Source organism: Syngnathus leptorhynchus, chromosome 10 (assembly GCF_054491065.1).
Source record: "Syngnathus leptorhynchus isolate UIUO chromosome 10, UIUO_Slep, whole genome shotgun sequence".
NCBI lineage: Eukaryota > Metazoa > Chordata > Actinopteri > Syngnathiformes > Syngnathidae > Syngnathus > Syngnathus leptorhynchus.
In genome coordinates, this window is record NC_141204.1 from 12,772,755 (window position 1) to 12,796,404 (window position 23,650).

The 23,650-nt window shown below is 48.7% G+C and overlaps 1 protein-coding gene across 7 annotated transcripts; it reads left to right on the plus strand.

Moving 5' to 3' along the window:
* The first annotated feature begins 3,790 nt into the window (after positions 1–3,790).
* On the plus strand, positions 3,791–20,648 carry LOC147050523 (uncharacterized). Of its 7 annotated transcripts, none has more exons than XR_015067366.1 (22): positions 3,791–4,647; positions 5,274–5,330; positions 5,392–5,582; positions 5,659–5,701; positions 6,099–6,224; positions 6,308–6,412; positions 6,492–6,710; positions 6,898–7,044; positions 7,121–7,300; positions 7,365–7,583; positions 7,715–7,861; positions 7,928–8,104; positions 8,191–8,319; positions 8,387–8,440; positions 8,722–8,910; positions 10,967–11,071; positions 11,136–11,273; positions 11,346–11,453; positions 13,305–13,342; positions 13,409–15,524; positions 15,593–15,946; positions 19,947–20,087. XR_015067366.1 is itself a non-coding variant. In XM_085921685.1 (22 exons), the coding sequence occupies exons 1-22, from the start codon at positions 4,030–4,032 to the stop codon at positions 20,037–20,039; spliced, it is 5,322 nt and encodes a 1,773-aa protein (XP_085777811.1). In that variant the 5' UTR covers positions 3,791–4,029; the 3' UTR covers positions 20,040–20,196. The 7 variants fall into 7 exon arrangements, 6 of the variants coding, with proteins under 6 accessions (XP_085777811.1, XP_085777814.1, XP_085777812.1 ...); XM_085921685.1 differs by having other exon boundaries at positions 15,593–15,715; positions 19,947–20,196; XM_085921688.1 differs by having other exon boundaries at positions 15,593–15,715; positions 15,788–20,098.
* Positions 20,649–23,650: the final 3,002 nt, after the last annotated feature.

Below are 23,650 nucleotides of genomic sequence, written 5' to 3' on the forward strand. Positions count from 1 at the left end.
TTTTATGTAGGCCATATCAAACAAAACAACCAGCTCGGCGAAACACAACAATTTGAACATCACTCTCTTGTGGGGTTTGATAGCCCCCAATCACTCCCGCCGGATAGATCACACCATAGTTTGCCACAGCAGACGTTTATTGATTCGTCTTCATCAAACTCGAATGGAATGAGTCCGAACTTGCACCGAGACACCTGAACCGCAAATCCACTCTCCTTCCAACGGCTATAAAACGTACATCAGCAACCGGAAATTGCAGCCGCGCAACGGTCCCCAGTGCAATAAAATCAAGCAATTCAGTACTGTCCCAGGTGCAAATCGCGATTAGTAAAAGAAACTCTGAACACAAAACATTCATACAACAACAATAATAATAATAATAATAATAATAATAATAATAATAATAATAATAATAATAATAATAATAATAATAAATCAACAAATTAAATGACAAATATAATTTGGCAGTTAAACCCCCTGTGATACTCAGCGATCGAGCCCGTTTTAATTTTGAAGCCATGGCGGTCCTTGTTTCATCATCCGTGGCCTCTGTGCGTGTTGCCAACAGCTTCTACAAAGATTAACTCGATGTACATCAGGCACCACCCATTGTAGACCTTGGGATTACTCTGTAAAAGAAATATATATGAAAATGGGCGGGGGGACACAACTACCTTTAAAATAGTTTTTCCTTGATGCATCTCATGTCAGTCGCACATATCCAACATGAAGCAATTGCACGGGAACAAACAGACAGGGTTTTTTTTAATTTACCAGCGCTATCAGAGCAGTCTTCCTGAGGGCCCTCTGCACGAGTCACACGAGCACGCATATTGAACGTTGTCATTGTCATTTGTGTCGAGTCTACAACAGAAACAAACGTCCACATTGAGCGCAGCCACCACATCGTAAACCAGGGGTCGGCAATTACTTTTGGAAGCGGGCCCAAAAAAATTCAGCCAATGGCATCGCGGGCCATTGCTTCTTTTTTTGGGGGGGGGGGTCCCTACTATTCAAATTATTAATTATTATATTAAAATAAACATCATCTTACTTTTAAAATGCATTTAATTTAATTACATTTGAACAGACCTTGTTATGTTGTTAATTTAACGAAATATAGACTATTTTTTACCTTGCCCACTGGAGGAGGGAGACAGGACACTTTTGGGTTGTTTTTTTGTTTTGTTTTTTTGAATAAGATTACGCGCACTCGCGTGTCAATACCGTTCCGACCTGTGCGTCATGGATAACTGAAACAGGATGTTCCACCTGTTGTTGTCACTAAGGACTATCATACCTCAATAAATGTTTCGAATTTGATGGGATTGTTTATGGCATACAACAACCCCATCAAATGTATGCCCTTTTTTTCTTTTTAAAATATGGGGTTGAAAAAAAATATATATTTTTAATACATCATATTAACATCATCTTGCGGGCCAGACAGAATAGATGGCGGGCCAAAATTGGCCCGCGGGACCCTATTTGCCGACCACTGTCCTACAGGTTCTGGCCTATTCGTGCGTGTATGCGTTCTACAACCAGGACGGTGACAAAATGGATGTGATGGAGCAGCTGACGGCAGCTTTTTTTTTAATACTGTTGATATCTCGTCGACTTAGTTGTTCCTTATGTTTCGTCTCGTAACCTTCGTTCGCAAAACGCTAGTCTTTTAGTGACACCGAGGGCCAAGAAAATGTCTGCAGGGGCTAGAGCATTTTCTATTCGGGCTCCAGAGCTCTGGAATGCCCTGCCAATGGATATTAGAACTGCTACCTCAGTAGAAACATTTAAGACACGTTTAAAGACGTATTTCTATGATATGGCCTTTAATTAACCTGTAGTAGCCGATTCGGCTGGAGTTTGTTTTTTGCTCCCTCTCCCCGACCCCACTCCCCCCACCCCTCCCCGGCTGGGGAGGTGGTTAGGTGACACCCAAGCTGACAACGGCTATCTAGATTCTCGTGGACCAAGTCAGCATGAGGGAACTGCAGCGGAATACCCTCCTAGAGGACACTGCCAGGACAATCGAAGGCACCTCCGACAGCTCTTCGCTTTGGCCTGGACATCCACTTTTTGATTTCCATATTATGTATTTTATGTGCCCTCTTTGCATCCATTGCAGCCTGGTGATCCTGAAAGGGGGATCCTTCCATCTGTGGTCCCTTCTCAAGGTTTCTCATTTTTCCCCTGGTAGGGGTTTTTGAGTTTTTTCTTGCCCTTTTGGGAGCCCAAGATCAGGGGATGCTTTGAGATTTATTGTCAATTGATAGTCTATTTGAAGCCCTTTGAGACTGCTTGTGTACTTGACCTTGGACCTGCACACCAACGCCCTGCAGATTCTGCGAGGTGAGTCACACTCTGCGACTGCGGGCGCCATCTTGCTGGCATCAGCCTCATGGCTTCCCGTCTGTTCTTCTGCCAGAGGGGATGCTGCTGCGGTGCAGCGACCTGGCCTCCTGCATCCGTCTGCTCAAAGCGGAACACCTCAACACGGGCCTGGAACTGATGCGGCGCATTCAGGAACGCTTGTTGGCCATTCTGCAGAATTTGACGCAAGTGGGTCCAATCGTCCCGATGCAAATGCCACCCGTTTCTTTGGCTGCCATTTGCTTGTTGCCTTCAGGACCTCCGCGTAGGTTGTTGCTCCCAAAGCGTTCAGGAAGCGGAAAGCACGTTGGCTGCCAACCTCTACAACATGGCCGCCAAAGCGTGAGTCCCGTCCGATTGGGTTTGCCTGCTTTGACCCGCAAGCGAGCCCCTCACCACTGCTTTATTTTGCTGGTCCAAGTCCAACACCAGAGACTCGGACAACGCCGGCGAAGGTCAGGGGGATGACTACTACATGCCCGAGTGGGATGACGAAGAGATGGATGAAGACGACTTCTTCACAGACGACGACAGGTCAGACAACCTGGAGCGAGACTTCAACTGAGCAAAACGCCCCCGGGCGGAAAGGGGGGGTGGTCTGCTCAGGAGGGCTATGTCAGCCTCTGAGTTTGCAGGCGGATCTGGCGAGTTGGAGCGCTAGCAGCGAAAGAAGGGAAAGGCCCTGGCAAGAGGTCGCTGGGTCAAGAAAGGCTCGCCGACTGTGCTCATGCTTCTTTCCTGGATTGCTATTGATCAAGCATCCTTCAGTTCCTATGTGGTCGTTTGGCCACAATGTTTCCAGCAATGGAGCGATGGGTTTGTTACCTATGCACACAAACAACATGGTCATAAAGTCCCAATGATCATCGTCACACACACTTCTGGGTGTGGTGAAATTTGTCCTCTGCATTTAACCCATCCCCATGTGATTTTGATCCATCCCCTGGGGGAGAGGGGAGCAGTGAGCAGCAGCGGTGCCGCGCTCGGGAATCATTTGGTGATCATCCTTTGTGTTCTTTGTCAAATTTCAGAATCAATAAAATGCTTACACCACTGGCCACTCGTATAAATTTCTCGTGCAAGTTCACACACACACATGCTCAGTCATTTAATTTTTTTCTGTCTCTCACTCACAAAGTCACCAAAGCGTATCTTCAAGTTATGTATCCCGCTGCACTGAACACTTTAATTCAGGATGTTCAAAAGAACACTGTGTGCTTTTGCTGTTATGTATGCAGTGTGTACTAAATTCTACATCATCGAGGATAATCGTTCCATACATTACAATCTAATTTTATCAACAAATCGAAGTGGGAAAGAGTTCTGTACATAAGAAATGTCCCTTGACCTGACAGACGAAAACGTCACATTGAAACACGAACTGAACTTTGGATGGCGCTAAAGAGGCTGACGTGTGAAGGCTCGCCCGCCGCATGGAAGAAGAAGAATACCGAAGATGACGAAACACCAACTGACAACGCATGACTCACTGGCGACGCCTTGTTCTTTCTAACATTTTTTCATTTAAGTCAGCAGAATAAAAGAGAGGATTAACCACCAACACGGACGTCGATTTCTGAACGTAATGACTTCCTCATGAGTTTCCTCAACTCGTAAGCCTCCTAGTTTAGCTCTCTAGCACAAAACAGTGACGCGATGGGTCGAAGACGAAATCCCTACCGAGACGGACCACCACCTCCGGGCTGTTGGCCGTCGCCCAAAGAATGGGGCCCCCCTCCTCCAGGAGGATGGGTCCCGCTGCCGCCCTCAGCCTGGGGCCCTCCGCCTCCCAGAGGATGCGGTCCCCCGACGCCAGTGAGTTGCGGCCCACGACCACCCGAAGGCTGGTGCCAGCCAGGCCCACCCCCTCCCGAAGGCTGGGGCCTGCCCCCTCCCGAGGGCTGGGGTCTGCCGACTCCTGAGGGCTGGGGCCCGCCCGGCCTGCCCCCTCCTGAGGGCTGCGGCCCACCTGGCCTGCCTCCTCCCGACGGCTGGGGTCCCACTCCTCCTGGAAGCTGGGGGCCAACCCCTTCTGGAGGTTGGGTCCCGCCCCCGCTGGATGAATGGAACACCGGCCGACCCCCGTCACCAGGCTGGGGTCTTCATCCAATTCCTCCCCCTCACTGGGACCCCGACATGCCTCCTCCGGGCTGGGACCCGTATGGCCCGGTGCACACTCCCTGCCTGCCTCTGCTTCCGGATGTGGGTGAAACGGTCCCCCCTCAGGGCTGCATCCCTACATTTGGCTTCCCCGGACCCCCTCCCCAAGACTGGGTGAGTTTTGATTTCTGCCTGTTTTGCTTCATGTCCTTTGCAAAGAAAGTCCGGTTTACCCCCACATTCCAAAGACACACATAGTAGGCCGAGTGACCACTCCGGATTGTCCATTGTGTCAGTTGTGATTGTGAGTGTAAATGCTTGTTTGCCTCGTGAGGAAATGCGATACAGAAAATGAATGAATGGAAATAATGAAATAAACCAATCAATAATAAGTGTGACTTGGGTAAAATAAAAACAATGTTGTGTTTAGTTGAAAACAAAGTTGTCTGTGTGTTGTTGGCTGTGGTTCAGCTGGTCCAGTGGGTCGTCCGGTCTTCAAAGGTTTGGCGGTTTGATTCCTGACTCCAACAGCTCCAAAGAAAGAATAGAGGATGATTCCAGGTCAAGCATACTTGGATGGTTCCCTGTTTTTCTTCTGTCTCGCAACTCACCCAGGTCACCATTTTGCCTGAGACCCTTTTGAGTCTGGCATGGCAGGCAGCCTGCTTATCTGACCATGTAGTGGCAAAGTGTTCCCTTCTTCTTTGGACTAAATAAGTTATCAAAAATGAAATGATTTATTTGTACAGTGCACACTAATGCTTTCCATCTTTTCCAACAAAGTTTCTGTTTTGTTGCAGTTGCAGATGCCCAAGCAGGGAGCGGCAACCGATCCGTCGCTGGAGCAGCCCCAGTGGGTGAGTGAGCGGGCCCCCTCCCCGGGCGGCGGCGTTGACGTCTCTGAATTTTGTCCTTCAGATTAAAGCATTGATTTCGGCCCCACCCACGGATGGTGCCACGGCTGGAAGTAAGCCGGCGCCTGACGAGCCTTCCGCCGTCCCGGAAACAGCGCTCGCCTCCAAAACGGCATCTGCCGACTCTGCCCTGGCAGCAGAAGCCAGCGGGACAGCCAAAGTCTTGGGATTGTTGGGAAAGCGATCATTTGACAAGTAGGTCTACGCTGCTCGCGCTCGTCTGATGGCGTGTGATTGGCCACTTGACCAGCCATGTGATTGCTCTTGTCAGGCCTCCGGCAGGCCGATCGACAGGCATCATCTCATTCATCGGGGTAGGTCCTGCTCGACCTGGCCTGACTCGGCCTTTCTGGCACTTTGTCTAACAGTGAGCACAAATGAGGAAATCAATCAATCAATCAAGTTAGTGTTTGAGCACCACCTGAGCCCGCCCAGAACTGCGATGTCATTTTCAGTCATGGGCAAGTGGCAAAATGCCGCTGGATATTGCACAAAGGCGTTACGAATCAGACTACCGTGTTTCAGCTTGTGGAGGCGTTGTGTACCTGCTGTTCAATGCCTTTTTCTATTCTATTCTATAATCATGTCATGACGACACGTTTTAACCTGATGCACAGTAACTCTTTTGGCAAAAGTCGAAGATATGGACCTGAGCCGTGGTAAACATGCAAAGATTGGAATTAATTTTGTTGGCATTCTTTGCGTCCTCAGCCCACATTTGGCCACATCGAGCGAGAAGACATGGAAAAGTTCACCTTTGACTTTGGCGTCTTCTTCGGGAACCCAAAAGCCATGAAGCCCGGCGTGCGCGTGCATTTCACCGCCTGCATCGTGAAGGTGTGACGCACGGGCATCACGCTCATTGTTGGCTAAGACGCCGGCGACAGCCCAATTGTGATCGTGCTGTACGTTGCTGCCAGAACGCCCAGATCGCCACGGATGTGAAAGTGGCACCTGGGGGCACGGAGAACGTGGACCAGGACATCTATGAAGGTGTGGTCAGCCAGCCCATCGTGGAGGCACAGGTGAGCTCTGTCCAGCCAGCCCGCAGAGACAAAGGTGGCAGCCTCCCCTTCCCGTTGCCCACCTCTTGTCTTCCCGCAGGCTGGCGAGCGGCAGTTGCTCGGACAGGTGCACGTGGACATTCTACCGGTGAGGCTCAACCTGCCCTTCGACAGGAAGGACAGCACCGTAACTTTGCTCAAGAACGATCAAGTTCTCATCAACTTGTTGAGTGACATAGTCACCGAAAAGAGGCGCGCCACCAACATCCGACCCAAGATCCCTGAAACCTTCCGGTTTACAGCTGAGACCCGTAAAACGGTAATGCTGTGCCAATGGAAGCCCTCTTGACTCCAATCCTTTCAATTGGTCTGCGTTCAGCTCCCCGTCGAGGTGTTGAACTCGGATGCGTCTGCGTTGGATTCTGGTCAATTCATGTTGGACGGCGCTGGCATTTTGCGCCTCCCTCCCATCCTCTGCTCACCCTTTGTGTCGTGGCGTTTCGCAGGGCACCATCGTCAGCGTGGGTGACACCGAAGGCGTGATCAAGTCTGATGCGCATGGCGAGCTTCCCTTTGACCTCAAGGAGAACTTAAGTGACGTGGACTTTACCGCCGAAGACGTGGACGAACAAGTGGAGTTCACACTCTACAAGGTAAGACCTTGATGAGGTTGGGAACCGGGACCAAGTCCCAAATGTCCTGTCTGTCTGTCCTCCCATCCATCATCAGCTGCGAGCGGGCCAGCGGGCAATCCGGATCCAGCGGGTGAAGGAGCCTCTCCTGCTGACCTTCTGCAGCTCCACCTCAAAGACGGCGCCGCCAGCAAAGGTCAAGCTGCTGCCGGCCAATATGTGGCTGGACCCCGAACTGTACGAGGGCGTGGTCAGCCAGCCCATCATCAAGGCCACGGTGAGCGCCTGTCCTTCGCTTGATGTCTCGGGAACCCTCGGTTTTAAGTTTGTTTGGCGCGCAGGCTGCTAAGCAGGGCTACCCAGGGCAGATCTTTGCCAACATCGGACCCCTCCACACCAACGTGACCTTTGACCAACGGGACTGTGGTGTCACGCTGCTGAAGAACGACCGCGTGCTCCTCAGCCTGCTGGTGGACACCAGGACCCAGAAGAAGCGTGCCACCAACATTCGTCCCAAGACACCCTTCACCTTTGTCCACACCAAGGAGAAGCGAAAACTGGTAGGGGGGTCTGCTGACGTTGTGTCTGCACGTACACGCACGCTCACACGCACGCTCACACACACACTCATGCATGCTCACACACACACACGCGTGCACACAGCACTTTGGACTGTGCGCTGCCGCTCCAGGGCGTCATCAAAAGCCTGGCTGGGTCTGAGGGCATCCTGACTTGTGAGGAGCATGGAGATTTGCCCTTCAACCTCTGTGAGAACTTCAGTGACACAGAGTTTGATGCCCAAGACGTCAACAAAGAGGTTGAGTTCACCCTAACCCAGGTTAGTCCCGTCATGAATGACTCTTATAGATTACAAACGGACCCTGATGGCGTTGTACCTGCAAAGGTTGAGGACGAAAAGAGGGCCATCAGACTCCGTCGGACCAAGATGGTGGAGGACCGAATTGAGACGGAGAAGAGATGGCAAGAGGAAGACAAGAAGAAAAAGAAAGAGGAGAAGGAGTCAAAAGACAAGAGATGGAAGAAGGCGGCGTCTGCGGGACTTGCTGCCGCCAAGGACAAGGTGAGTTTTGTCGCGTGTTCCCTCGAGAGTCTCCGTTGGCCGCCAGCTTTCTGCTTTTTGATGCTGCGTCCGCCCGCTTGCCACAGTGGACGCTGCTGGGCTTCGACGTGCCCATTTCTGACAGTCAGCTGGAAATCAGCAAGGAACGCTTCGACGGTACTGTCCTTAAAGCGGCCAGAAGACAGCGCATGGAAAAGGAGATCCCAGACGAGCAGGTGAAAACGTCATTGTTGGCTACTAAGAACAAGGATGAGGACAATGATGTGCATTGCTATCTCTCAGGAGAAAAGCAAAGCGGAGGAAACAAAAATCAAGCAGAAGTCCCAGGACAAGTTGGTATGAGCGCTTCTGCTTCTCACTTTTATTCGTGCAGGTGGGGGGCATTAGTTGAGTAATCGTAACCCATCGTAAGCTATCCTAAGGCACCGTAAGCATCATAAGCCACCGTAAGGCATCGTAAGCAATTGTCGCGAGGACTTTCACTTCTCCAAAGATTCCTTTGAGTCCTTTTGTAAGCAAAGGGCGAAATACAGGCGAGCTGAAGAGCTTGAAGTTCGTGGCCATATGGGCCAGCCCAAATGCTTAGGGAATGCGCCCAGCCCCGTGCTGTCTTGCAGGGAACAATTGCAGAGGAAGACGTGAAGATCAAGCAGGAGCAAACGGACCCCAAACAAAAAGTGGATGGCCAGGGAAAGACACAAGAGGAGGTCGGGCGGCTTGTGATGACCGTGGAGGGTCGCCAGAAGCAGCTTCCTTTTGGGCCCGGTGACCTCCTCACTGGTGCCACCATGTTGACTGGAGACAAGGTGAGCAGGAAAGCGCTCCTGCACACACAAAGGCGCCCAAACACTTGTCACGAAGGTGGGCGCACTTTTGACAGGCGCACGCGAGGCCTGCCGTCACTCGTCAAATGGACTATCAATCACCGCCCGCCATTGGTTTGAATTGACGACACGAAACGCAAAACAAAAAAAGGATCTGCTTGAAATGTCCTTGGCACAGTGCTCTTCAAGTCATTCTTTTGACTTTGATAGTATGAATGCCACTCTGCACAGTGTCGTTTCCATTTTACTCAACAAAAAAATGTAAGGCACTCAATTTCAGGTGCTCCAAATGTCAGGCACCATCAGTATTGTCTTTACATTTCCTTTAAATTCAGGTGGAAGCCAACCACGGTGGTGGCCACAAGTGCTGTACAGCGCCATATACACAGTCAAAAAAATTAAAGGAACACTTTGAAAACACATCAGATTTCAATGGTGAAAAAAGTTGGATATTTATACTGATATGGACAGTTTAATGTCTCAGGAACAAAAGGATGCCACATCTTTTGATGGAAATAAAGGTTTTCAGCCTACAGAGGGCTCAGTATATAGAGTATCAAAGTGAAAAAATGATGTGGCAGGCTCGTCCATTTTGCCTAAATTCAATTTCTGCAATTCAAAACTCTTTTCAATATCTTGTGTAGCCCCCACAGGCTTGTATGCATGCTTGACAACGTCGCGGCATGCTCCTAATGAGACGACGGATGGTGTCTTGTGGGATGTCCTCCCAGATCTGTCTAAGGGCATCAGTGAGCTCCTGCAAACTCTAACGAGCAACCTGGCGGCGTCTGATGGACCGAAACATTATGTCCCAAAGGTGTTCTATCGGGTTTAGATCAGGTGATTGTGAGGGCCATTCAATTGTGTCAATTCCTTCATCGTCCAGATACTGTCTGCATACTCTTGCCACATGAGGCCGGGAATGTCGTGGATCAGGAGGAACCCAGGACCTACTGCACCAGCATAGGATTTCATCCCGATATCTAATGGCAGTCAGACTGCCGTTCTCTAGCCTGTAGAGGTCTGTTCGTCCCTCCATGGAAATGCCTCCCCAGACCCACCACCGAACCGGTCATGCTGCATGATGTTGCAGGCAGCATAGCGCTCTCCTTGGCTTCTCCAGACCCTTTCACGTCTATCACAGGTGCTCAGGGTAAACCTGCTCTCATCTGTGAAAAGCACAGTGGGCCAGTGGCGGACTTGCCAATTCTGGTGTTCTATGGCAAATTTCAATCGAGCTCCACGGTGCTGAGTAGTGAGCATAGGGCACACTACAGGACGTCGTGCCCTGAGGCCACCCTCGTGAAGTCTGTTTGCCTTTTTAGGCAAAAACATTCACACCAGTAGCTTGCTGAAGATCATTCTGTAGTGCTCGGGCAGTGCTCAACCTGTTCCTCCTTGCACAAAGCAGCAGATATCGGTCCTGCTGATGGGATGAGGACCGTCTACGGCCATGTGCAGCTCTCCTAGCGTAACTGCCTGTCTCCTGGAATCTCCTCCATGCTCTGGAGATTGTACTGGGAGACACATCAAATCTTCTTGCAACAGCACGCATGGATGTGTCGTCCTGGAAAAGTTGGACAATCTGCGCAACTTCAGGAGGGTTAAGAAATCGCCTCATGCTTCCAGTTGTGATAATGACTCTTGCTAAAGCCAACACTTGTGGAATAACAGTTAAAAAAGATCAAGAGGGAGGAGCGTGAAATGGCCTCCACCTTCAAAACCAGTCTTGTTTTGGGGACCATCTCATTGTTGCCCCTCTAGTGTACCTGTTGTTAATTCCATCAACACCAATGCAGCTGAAAGTGATTAACAACCCCCTCTGCCATGTGCCTGACCAAAACCTTATCAGAAAAGTGTAATTGAATTTATGCCATACCCTGATAAAAAAAAAAACTGTTCCTTTAATTTTTTTTGAGCAATGTACATTGGCTCCATTCCGTGAGTGGACTCACGGCGACGTCTGATAGCGATGAGTCGACGAGCAAAACACAGGAAAAGCACAATGCTGTGCCGTGCTGATGGTCACTGTTTGCAGGTGCGCTTCAACGTGGCCATCAATCGGGAAACCAAAGAAGAGCGAGCCACTTTGGTGGAAATCCTTCCCGCCACCTTTGAAGAGTCCACGGAGCAACGGCGACACGTAAGCTGTTTTCCTCAATTGGTGGTGAGGGCTGGTGGCGCTTGACGCTTGCGCGCCTTTGCAGGGCATCGTCATCGAGTTCTCAGAGGAGCAAGGCCTCATCAAGTGCACGCAGAACCCACAACTCTTCTTCTCCTTGTCGGAAGTCATCGGAAAAAGGAAATTGCAGCTGAACGAGAAGGTGGAGTTTAGCGTGGTCCCGGTAAGTCAAGTTTAGGCTGGTCTCGAGGCCCAGCCCTCACTCGGCGGTGCTCATGTGTGCTTTTTGCTTCAGCATGACAATGCGGCGGGCGGCCACCAGGCTATCAGGATCAAACACTGCGCCGAGAGTGTTTTCCTACCGGCCAGAAAACTGGGCGCCGCCATCGTAAGCAAAGGGAAGGTGAGCGTGCTCTTTGGAAAGTCAACCTCTGTGCCTCATCGCCGCCCCCAAATGCCTTTACCAACCTTTATATATGATACCAAGCAAAAACTTTATGATGCCAAGCAAAAAGGTTATGGCCCGTTTTTTTTATGGTTTGTTTTGTTAGGCAAGGTACCGTAATTTGGGACTATAAGTCGCGTTTTTTTTCTTAGTTTGGGTGGGGGGGTGATTTATACAGAAGAGCGACTTATATGTGATTTTTTTGTAAATTTTCAAAATAAAAAAATAAAAAAGAGAGAACCCGCGAGAAACAAACCATGATGTAGAAAAGAATTGCTGTAATTTGAATTTCAAGTGACGTCAGCAGCGCGGCAGTTGTTTACATAAAGGACAAAGGTTCGATCACGGGATGACGAAGATGACGAAGGGCCCCACATACTACTGGCATCATTAGCAGCTTTGCTTGTAAGTGACACGGAGGACGAAGAGTTTGAAGGATTTAATGATTTGGTGTGACACAGAAGGTTTGAAAAACCATTATGGCTTTTACGCATGCCCGGTCCTTCTCGAGCTCTCTTTCACTTCCGTGGATGGAAGTCGGGGGCTGGCGCTCGGCCAGGTGGCTGTCCGGGGACGGTGGATGGGGCTCGGACATGGCTTTTACGCACGCCCGGTCATACTTTACGAAGCTTTCTTTCACCTCCGTGGATGGAAGTCGGGGGCCGGCGCTCGGCCGGGTGGCTGTCCGGGGACGGTGGATGGGGCTCGGACATGACTTTTACGCACGCCCGGTCCTATTCTATAGAGCTCTCTTCCACCCCCATGGCTGGAAGTTCACTAGTTGTTGCCTCGTTGAACTCTTGTTTTGTTAAATAAAGAGCCGTTTACCAAACCCACGTCTTTGCTTGTACTTTGTTAACGCTACAATATAGATATACTAGATCTGTGGAATAACGACAAAGCTGACGTCAGGGCGCACGCGCGGCTTTGTTGACAAAGGACGTGGAATTTGATAGATGGATTTAATGATTTGGTGTGACACAGATGGTTTGATAATATTGTTGTAATATGATAGTTATTTGAAATATACTTTATATATCGTTATATGGGTCTGTGGAATAATTAGAAATGCAAATCACGACGAGTCTGACGGCGCGCGTACGCGGCATTGTTTACAAAAAGGACGATCAATTGATTTAATGAATTGGAGTGACACAGATGGTTTTATAAACGTGTTATTTATGTAATAGTTTTTAGAATAACTGAATTTTACACCAGGCCAGTTCTCAGCTCTTCGTTTGTGTTTGTCACGTTAGCATACCTATTGTTTAGCCTGTTGTTGCTCGTTCATGTCTGTTCTTGGTGTCGGATTTTGACAAATAAATATGCCCCAAAAGTGCGATTTATACTCCGGTGCGACATATATGTTTTTCTCACTTTTTTGTGCATTTTATGGCTAGTGCGACTTATACTCCGGAGCGACTTATAGTCCGAAAATTACGGCATTTGTGAGCCAGCTGCAAAGAGGGTGGTTCTCATGGTGGCTGACTGTATAGATCAAGGCAAATGTGTCATGTCCTGTCATCACAGTCACCATCATCCACTGTCCAGCTGTGTAAAAAGGCACAGGAACAAACGCATATTAGCCAACATTTTGCATAAGTATCGAGAGCGGGCCTTACACGAGCTGCTTTGCAGTGATGACAACTATCCAAGCAGAGCAGGGGCCCAGCACTGACACTGTGCTTCTTAAACAGGACAATTACAAACTAAAGAGCATGGACAGAGCGCATCTCACGTCCAACTAAGCATGCAGTCAATGCCCAATGCGTTTTCCTAGTCATGTTAACGCTTCCTTCTACTCCTCAGATGAGCATCAAGCTGGCAAACGCCTCAGATGACTCCAAGTAAGACATTTGATCCCGCCCCATTGAATGTGTTGAACCATTGCATCATTTTGTCTTCCCTTAAAGGAAGGAGGCACTGAGCAGCGACAGGCTGAAGACAGTGGTGAAACAATTGCGAGCTCAGGACAAGTGGATGGTGACCCAGAGGTCGAGTCAAAGTCCGCCCAAAGACAAGTTTGGACGACAAATCAAAAGAAGACGCAGCACGAGTCTGGAACGCAAGCAAAAAAGCAGCCGGCATAGACGAAGCGCCAGTCGGGAACGTCACCAGAGGCCTACCAGAAGTCGTAGCAGGAGCGCTAGCAGGGAAAGATCTGGAGCGAGAAGGAGCAAAGTCAGTGGGGAGCACGACCATTGGCACAAGAGGAGGAGGGAGCGCAGTCCTCCTCCCAGGGCTCGTGCAGGACCGGTGGATGACGAGTTGGCAAGAAAGAAACGAGAACTGGAGGAGCTCAATGATATGATTGCCTTCAAGAAGTCGCTGATGGCTCTCCAGGGCCCGGAGCCCCGACAACGAACGTGCATCGACTACGACCACGGTCGCATCTCCAACCCTTTGGCGCAGTTAAGACCTGTCCGCTCCATTTTGAAGAAACCGCAAGAGGAGCCAGAGTATCCCCGCCGTCTTCCACCAACGTACGACGAGCCTTACACCGGCTGGCCATACCCGGACTCAGGCGAGCGCTATGCTGATAGCTATACTGATAGCTATACTGATGGCTATGCTAGCGCTTTTGCCAGTCCTCTGTACAGTGAGCGAGCGTACGACAGCTATGCTAAAGGTTCGTATGAGAGCCCTTCCTTCGTTGGCCAGCGTTACATGGATTTCTACGGCGTTTACGATGAGCCCTACGATGATCCGTACCGTGACCTGAAATGTGCGGACCAACCGCATAACAGTCCCCAGTCAAAGTGCCAGGCTCCAGAATATTGTGCGCCGTCGCCGGCCTCTGTCTCGTGTGCACCGTGCCAGGGTCCAGAAGATTGTGCGCCGTCGTCTGCCTCTGTCTCATGTGCGCCCTCATCGCCGTTTGTTTCGTCATCTCTTCAAACGTCCTTCAGACCATCCTCTCCCACACAACCGCTGTCCAAAAGCCCCTCACCAGCCTGCGCAAATACGGTGAAGCCCCCACTCGATCGCTTTCTTGATATGCTTCAGAAGAAGGAAAATCCTGAAATAAGAGCAGAACCGGTTCCTGTCATCGAGGAACTTCTGCCACATGAACGGGCGCTTCAAGATGGCAAAGACTTCTCTTGGATTATTGGTCTGGCTCGAGAATCTTCTAGCACCTGTGTGGCTATGCACGATGAGAAGAAATCAGCATCTGTGGAAAGGACTGCTCAGGTGGCCAAGACTGCCCCCTATCGCCAGATCCAGACTTTGCTGCGTACGATTGGCCTGAAGTTGACCACCGAGGACATGTCGCAGTTGGCCAGCCATGCCTCGCCGGCCAAGAGAGAGGGGACTTCAACACCATGGGAAGAAGCCTTGAGACACGGAGCCTCGAGACATGGAGCCTCAACGCTGCAGGCGGACACTGTCCCTTCCCCATGCCCCACCAGATCATCCAGTTCAGAGCCCTCTAGCAAAAAAGAAGGTATTTCCAAGTATGAAGAATTCTTCGATGAACAAGAGTTGGAGATGCTCAAAAGGGCTCAAGAGCTGCAAGATCTTACCAAAACAATGAGAAGCGCCTCATCTGCGCCCAGACCACCTGCTGGGGCCCCCCCTGCACACTACCGCCACCCGTCCCCTCCAGTCAACTGGCCGCTGGAGATTTCTCCCAAAGTTCCTCCTGCTGCCACGGGCCGTCTTCCCCCGGGACCACCTCCCGGACCGCCTCCTCGATGTCTACCTGGACAACCTATTTTCACGGTGGCCTCCAGGGACGCAAAGCCATCTGTAGCTCCAGCCCTCTGCTCCTCGGACCCGCACCCCCCTGGAACTGCCACCCGAGGAATGTCGCCATTGGTGACTGACACAAAGGAGCAGTCCAACGTCTCCACAATGGTGGAAAAATGCCTGCAGATCATTAAGAGCGTCAAGTCTTTGGCTGCGACACCAGCAGCAACACCACTCAAATCGGTCCAGTTCAGTTTGCCATCTGAGTTGCTGTTGGCCTCTGGTCCTGCTGGCTCACTCGAGCAAGTTGGTGTTGTGAAAAGCAAGCAGAAAGAGAAGGTATAGTCTGCTGCTGCAGCATTTGCCTGCTCCAGCTGCTCCAGCTGCTGTATTTTGTTGTGTTGCAGTTGGATTCGTACAACCAGAAGCTGTTAGACTTGCAAGAACAGCAGACCAGGGACGCGCAAGGCCACCAGAAACCAAGCAATGGTGGCATGATTGCCCCAGGTATCAATTTTCATTGTCTTGACGTGAGTCTCAGCCTTGGTCCTCCTGATTTGATATCGATTGTCGTGCTGAGGAACTGTCTTTATGACTTTCAGTAGGTTTCATGAAGATGCATCAACCATGAAAGGAAAAAAAAACCGTGGTACGTAATTATGTTTGGCTATGTCGGTTGTCAGCCATCCAACTCAGGATCATCTACTGAAGTTGAATGCAGGGAACCAGACTCTTGTTGGCTCTCAAAGATGTTTCATAAGGTGAGACGTCTTAAAAAACAAGGAAGAGTTCCATCGTCTCATTTCAACTTTAGCAGAGAATCATACTGAGCTTCAAAGGTTTTCGTCCCTCGCAGTGCACGCTAGCGAACGCTACTGTTTGAGTACAGATGTCAAGGAAAAAAGTTAACTGCAAGTGTCTCCGCCAAGTAACTTCTATGTCTTCATAAACCTTTGCTCGCATCTTGTGTCAAACTGCTACCGGCAGTGAGCAGCACTTGCTAAGGCACACAAACTTACCATGTCTTGGTAGCGGTCCCCTTGCCAGCAAATCTTTTCAATGTCAAGTCATTGCTTAAGTCTTGGCCCAGGTAGCTTACAAACTAGCTAGCTAGCTAATTAGCTAGCTAGCTAGCTAGCTAGCTAGCTAGCTTGCTAGCTTGCTAGATAGATAGATAGATAGATAGATAGATAGATAGATAGATAGATAGATAGATAGATAGATAGATAGATAGATAGATAGATAGATAATAATAATACATCGGTTTATATAGCGCTTTTCTAGACACTCAAAGTCGCTTTACATACACAATTACAACACATCAAGATAAAAAAACTTATACACCTATGTACAAAAAGCTGCGTTAGCTTAGCTCAGGTGCCACGTGGCTAGTTGGCGTAGGCCATGCGCGTGTCGTCGCTGAGGAAGTTGAGCATGGTCTGCACCAGCTTGGGCAGGTCGTAGTCGTGCTTCCAGGCCCAGTTACGTTTGGCTTTGGAGTCATCAAAAGTCCATCGGCCAGGAGTCGGCGATGGCCTGCCGGATTGGGGGGGGGGGGGGGGTCCACGTTGTACGGGACCTCCAGCTCGGGCACGTGCCTGCGCAGCTCCCGCACTAGATCTTCGGGCGAGAGGCTCATGGCGCCGATGCAGCATGCCGAGCATGCAGAGTGTGTCACCAACCAGGCCACCCAGGATACGCTCGCGCGAGCTGCTCGCAGCCAGCAGCTGGCAGTGGAGGCTGCCGCCACCGCTGTCTGCCAAAAGACGCAGGGAGCTGCAGAGGGCCGCCAAAAAGCAGCAAAAAACACGCTAAAATACTAACTTTAGTGATTTAAAAAGTTAAGAAAGAAAACGACTAAAACTAAGCTAACTCTGGTGGAGAAGCGGCGAACATTCAGCGCCAGCTCCCTCTCCGACCGGAAGTCAACCCTGTCAGATAGGTAGATAGATAGGTAGGTAGATAGATAGATAGATAGATAGATAGATAGATAGATAGATAGATAGATAGATAGATAGATAGATAGATAGATAGACAGATAGACAGACAGACAGACAGACAGACAGACAGACAGACAGACAGACAGACAGACAGACAGACAGACAGACAGACAGACAGACAGACAGACAGACTGCTCAAAAAAATTTAAAGGAACAGGGTAATTCAATTACACTTTTCTGATAAGGTTTTGTTCAGGCACGTGGCAGAGGGGGTTGTTAATCACTTTCAGCTGCATTGGTGTTGATGGAATTAACAATAGGTACACTAAAGGGGCAACAACGGGATGGTCCCCAAAACAGGACTGGTTTTGCAGGTGGAGGCCATTTCAACCTCCCTCTTGATCTTTTTTAATTGGTTTTCCACAAGTGTTGGCTTTAGCAAGAGTCATTATCACGACTGGAAGCATGAGGCGATTTCTTAACCCTCCGGAAGTTGCGCAGATTGTCCAACTCCTCCAGGATGACACATCCATGCGTGCTGTTGCAAGAAGATTTGATGTGTCTCCCAGTACAATCTCCAGAGCATGGAGGAGATTCCAGGAGACAGGCTCTAGGAGAGCTACACAGGGCCGTAGACGGTCCTCATCCCATCAGCAGGACCGATATTGCTGCTTTGTGCAAGGAGGAACAGGTTGAGCACTGCCCGAGCCCTACAGAATGACCTTCAGCAGGCTACTGGTGTGAATGTTTTTGCCCAAACAGTCAGAAACAGACTTCACGAGGGTGGCCTCAGGGCACGACGTCCTGTAGTGTGCCCTATGCTCACTACTCAGCACCATGGAGCTCGATTTGCATTTGCCATAGAACACCAGAATTGGCAAGTCCGCCACTGGCCCACTGTACTTTTCACAGATCAGAGCAGGTTTACCCTGAGCACCTGTGATAGACGTGAAAGGGTCTGGAGAAGCCAAGGAGAGCGCTATGCTGCCTGCAACATCATGCAGCATGACCGGTTTGGTGGTGGGTCAGTGATGGTTTGGGGAGGCATTTCCATGGAGGGACGAACAGACCTCTACTGGCTAGAGAACGGCAGTCTGACTGCCATTAGGTATCGGGATGAAATCCTTGCACCCATGGTCAGACCTTACGCTGGTGCAGTAGGTCCTGGGTTCCTCCAGATACACGACATTCCCGGCCTCATGTGGCAAGAGTATGGTGACAGTATCTGGATGATGAAGGAATTGACACAATTGAATGGCCCCCACAATCACCTGATCTAAACCCGATAGAACACCTTTGGGACATAATGTTTCGGTCCATCAGACGCCGCCAGGTTGCTCGTTAGACTTTGCAGGAAGGAGCTCACTGATGCCTTTAGACAGATCTGGGAGGACATCCCACAAGACACCATCCGTCGTCTCATTAGGAGCATGCCGCAACGTTGTCAAGCATGCATACAAGCATGTGGGGGCTACACAAGATATTGAAAAGAGTTTTGAATTGCAGAAATTGAATTTAGGCAAAATGGAAGAGCCTGCCACATCATTTTTTCACTTTGATTTTTGGGGTGTCTATATACTGAGCCCTCTGTAGGCTGAAAACCTTTATTTCCATCAAAAGATGTGGCATCCTTTTGTTCCTGAGACATTAAACTGTCTATATAAGTATAGATATCCAACTTTTTTTTTCCACCATTGAAATCTGATGCGTTTTCAAAGTGTTCCTTTAATTTTTTTGAGCAGTGTGGGTGATAGACAGACAGACAAACGGACAGACAGACAGATGTCTGCTGCCAAAAGCGAATCATATTTTGCACGTGTCCAATGTTTTTGTCAACTTTTCACTGCCTGCTGGATCTTTACTTCACGTGCAGGAATTTTGACCAGTGAGTGTTTTGCTGCTCAACTCGTCTGCGTTGCGATCAATGTTGCGTTTCCAGCGTTAGTGGTTTGCAACAACAGCTTTCAAGTATATGGCTTGAAATTGCGTGGCATGAGAGCAAAGACATTAGGTACAGAGCTCCTGAGAATGTGAAGTTTACCCGACAAAAAAACTTCAATTTTTGTTGGAGCCACATTTTTATCAACATGGCTTATTTGTTAAATAAAGAGCCGTTTGGTAAGCCATGTTGACAAAAGCTTTCACCCATGAAAACATTTCTGCATCAAGACGTCACTTTGGACAGCCTGCCATGCACGTTGAAACAAGTTGTTAACTGTAACTTGTTGTCAAAGGCTGTTCTCTTTTGTTTCAACTGTGGTAAGTCTTGGTTCAGAGTCAGGGTAAGTAAAGTCAACATCTTTGCTATTCTGAGAAAATTTTAAGTTTGACAGCAGCCAATTTAGCACATCGTCTTATCCATGTTTGTCAGCTAAAATCAGCCACGTTGTCTCAGTCGGGTTTAGAGCCAATTCCTTGAAGAGCTTTTCTACTTACCTGAAACATGACGTGTGTGTGGTGGCGTGCATGTACAGTATAGAATGTCATGTTTAGCTTATTGACAAAAGCGATTGGTTTAAGGATGCGCCTTCTGGGGCCAAGCTAGCCACGATAGCTAGACTAACATGAAAATGTCTTACACTAAGCCTGCTGCGAAGTTTAGCCTCTCCAGATTGTCTGGGCTTTTGCTCATCTGCTGCTACAAAATGAATTCAATAGGCCAAGGTAGGTTATTGTCATTTTTCAACCTTTGACTTTACACATGCTGAGAAGGTCGCTAACTAGCTACCTTTTGATGTGAACACTATCTGATAAGAGGCGCTAATGCACAATGTTAAACAGCTTAGGAGCGTCACGCATCAGTTTTTCTCCATGTCTGCAGGAAAACCAGTTGGCCTTGGGCCCCGCAACGTTTGGATTTGCGGCCATTCGCTGGTGCACTGGGCGGAGGCGCGGGCCAAATCAGTGGAGGTAGGTGCGCAGCTGGGCATGGACCCCGACAAGGTGGTCCTCTGGTGGAAGGGAATCCAGGGCTTGACCTGGCCCCAGCTACTGCCCCTGCTCCAGCAGCTCAAGGTCAGCTGGCCCGACCCCCACGTCGTCATCATGCACCTGGGTGGCAATGACTTGAACACGGAAATGCCCAGTGATCTGCTGGCGTCCGTCAGGAGAGACCTGGTTTCCGTGAGGACTGCCTTCCCGCACTGCGTCCTGGTTTGGTCCCAAATCCTCCCTCGTCGGGGTTGGCGTCACTCAGCTGACGCCCACGAAGTGAATCTAGTCCGAAGCACGGTCAACCACCGGATCCACAACATTATTGCCGAGGTGGGCGGCATGTCTCTGACCCACGACAACATCCGCTGCGGGGCCAACACGGGCCTCTACCAACCCGATGGAGTACATTTGTCACACAAAGGAATGGACGTGTTCAATGGGAACCTGCACAACTTTCTGGAGAAGTGGACTGAGGAAATCATTGCCACCGCCGCCTCCCAATAATGCCACCTGCATTCTTCTTATCTTGGCTCGAACAGCAGCTTTTTTTTTTTTTTTTAAACGTTGAAATAAATCTCGTTTGACCATTGCTCTTGATGTTTGTGCTTTTACGCGAATGGCGTCAGTGTGGAGATGAAGCAGCAATGTAAAGGCACAGATCATTTTCCAAAGGCCTTTGCATCCTGACCTGAGTTGAGTAAGGGAACCGCTACCCTATCAACTTCAACGCACACGGTGATGGTGACGCTCGCTAGGTTGTTCTATTTCCCCAGTTCTTTATCTCGAATGCTCACTATGCTCATAGTACCGTAATATTCTGACTATAAGTAGCTCCGGAGTTTAAGTCGCACCAGCCATAAAATGCACAATAAAGTGAAACAAAAAACATATATAAGTCGCTCCGGAGTATAAGTCGCACTTTTGGGGCGAATGTATTTGTCAAAATCCAACACCGAAAACAGTCATGAACCAGCAACAACAGGCTAATTGATACGGTATGCTAACGTAACATATACACAAACGAGGAGCTGAGAACGGACGGGCCTGACGTAACATTCAGAGTTATTCAAGTAAGTATTACATAAATAACACGTTTATCAAACCATCTGTGTCACTCCAATTTATTAAATCCATCGATGTGCTTTATGTAAATAATGCTGCGTACGCGTATGCGCCGCATATGCTGACGTCGGACTATTTGTTTGCATTTCTAATAATACCACAGATCCATATAACGATATATAAAGTATATTTCAAATAATTATCATATTACAACATTATCAAACCATCTGTGTCACTCCATATCATTAAATCCATTGATCATCTATTAGGTAAACAATGCAGCGTACGCTCGCCCTCGGATTCGTCCTGATTTGCATTTCTAATTATTCCACATACCCATATAACGGTATATAAAGTATATTTTAAATAACTATCATATAGTAACAATATTATCAAACCATCTGTGTCGCTCCAATTCATTGAATCTATCGATCGTGCTTTATGTAAACAATGCTGCGTATGTGCCGCATATCCTGACGTCGGACCCGTTGCAAATTGCATTTCTAATTATACCACAGACCCATATAACGGTATACATAGTATATTTTAAATAACTATCATATTACAACAACATTATCAAACCATCTGTGTCACTCCAAATCATTAAATCCATTGATCAAATTCCTCGTTCTTCATGTCAACAACGGCGCGCGTGGGCTGCAGCAATCTAGTATATAACTATGTTGTAGCGTTAACAAAGTACCAAGAAAGATGTGGGTTTGGTAAACGGCTCTTTATTTAACAAAACAAGAGTTCAACCAGCCAACAACTACTGAACTTCCAGCCACGGAGGTGGAAGAGAGCTCCATAGAATAGGAGCGAGCGTGCGTAAAAGCAATTTCCGAGCCCCATCCACCGTCCCCCGACAGCCACCCGGACGAGCGACAGCCACCCGGCCGAGCGCCAGCCCCCAACTTCCATCCACGGAGGTGAAAGACAGCTCCGTAGAGTATGGCCAGGCGTGCGCAAAAGCCATGTCCGAGCCCCATCCACCGTCCCCGGACAGCCACCCGGCCGAGCGCCGGCCCCCGACTTCCATCCACAAAAGTGAAAGAGAGCTCCCGTCGAGAAGGACCGGGCGTGCATAAAAGCCATAATAGTTTTTTAAACCTTCTGTGTCACTCCAAATCATTAAATCCTTCAAACTCTTTGTCCTCCGTGTCACTTACAAACAAAGCCGTTAATGATGCCGGTAGTACGTGGGGCCCTTCGTCATCTTCGTCATCCTGTGATCAAAACTTTTGTCTTTTATGTAAACAACCCCCGCGCGGCACGGGTGACGTCACTTGCAGTTCAAATGACAGTAATCCCTTGCTACATCGCGGTTCGTTTTTTGCGGTTTCACTACATAACGGATTTTTGAATTTTGAAATTTTTTGAAAAAAAATCACATATAAGTCGCTCCTGAGTATAAGTCCCCCCCCCCCCCACCCAAACTATGACAAAAAACGCGACTTATAGTCCAAAATTTACGGTAATTCCCGGGAGGCTGCATTCTCAGTTGAACCATAACGTATGCCAGAAAGGTCGAGACATGGCCGTGGGGCCTTTTTCACTGAGATTGTGGAAGGTCTAACCCAGGGGTGGGCAAACCTTTTGACTGGTGGGCCGAATTGGGTTCTAAATTTTGACTGGGGAGCCGAACCAGGAGCAGATGGATGTAGTGTTTGTGTAAATAGAAATGACATGTAAAGGTCATTGCATAAAAGGTTTTTACTTTTAGTAGGTAGTAAGCATGAATATTAAAAAAAAGCTTTTTGAAAACAAATGCATTTATTAACAGCATTAAAAAAAAGATTTCACCAAAAAACTACTATCAGTGATTCTCATTAAATACGACACTGTTATTATGAATAATAATTTCCATCACTTCAGCGCCTGCAGGTCAGATTTATGAAATGTTTATCTAATGAGGCGAAATCACATCAAACGGCAAACTACAGGTTAATTAAAGGCCATATCATAGAAATACGTCTTTAAACGTGCATTAAATAGTTAAATTGAGAATACAGTGGAGCCTCGGTTTTCGAACACAATCCGTTCCAGAAGGCTGTTCGAGAAGTGAATTATTCTAATTCCGAATCATGTTTTCCCATGACAAATAATGGATTTTTTTAATCCGTTCCAAGCAACAACAAAAAAAGCGTCATTTTTTCATTTGTGAATTTTTGTCCGATCCCGCAACTGCAGTGCAACGCCGAATGCGCAACCGTAGCGCGTCACCGACGGCGCAACTGCACCGCGCTCGTCGCAATATTGTGACAGAGCCGTCGCTGAAATTTAGAAAAATATTTTTAAAGTCCTGATGTACTTTCCAAAATTTAAGTGGACCTCAGTGCGCAGGGAGCTTAATTATGTCTGATCACGCAACTGCACCGCGCTGGTCGCATTATTGTGACAGAGCGGTCGCTAAAATTTAGAAAATATTTTTAAAGTCCCCATGGACTTTCCAAAATTTAATTGGTCCTCAGTGCGCAGGTAGTTTAATTTGGTCCGATCGCGCAACCGCCCGCGCCGGGCGCTCACTGT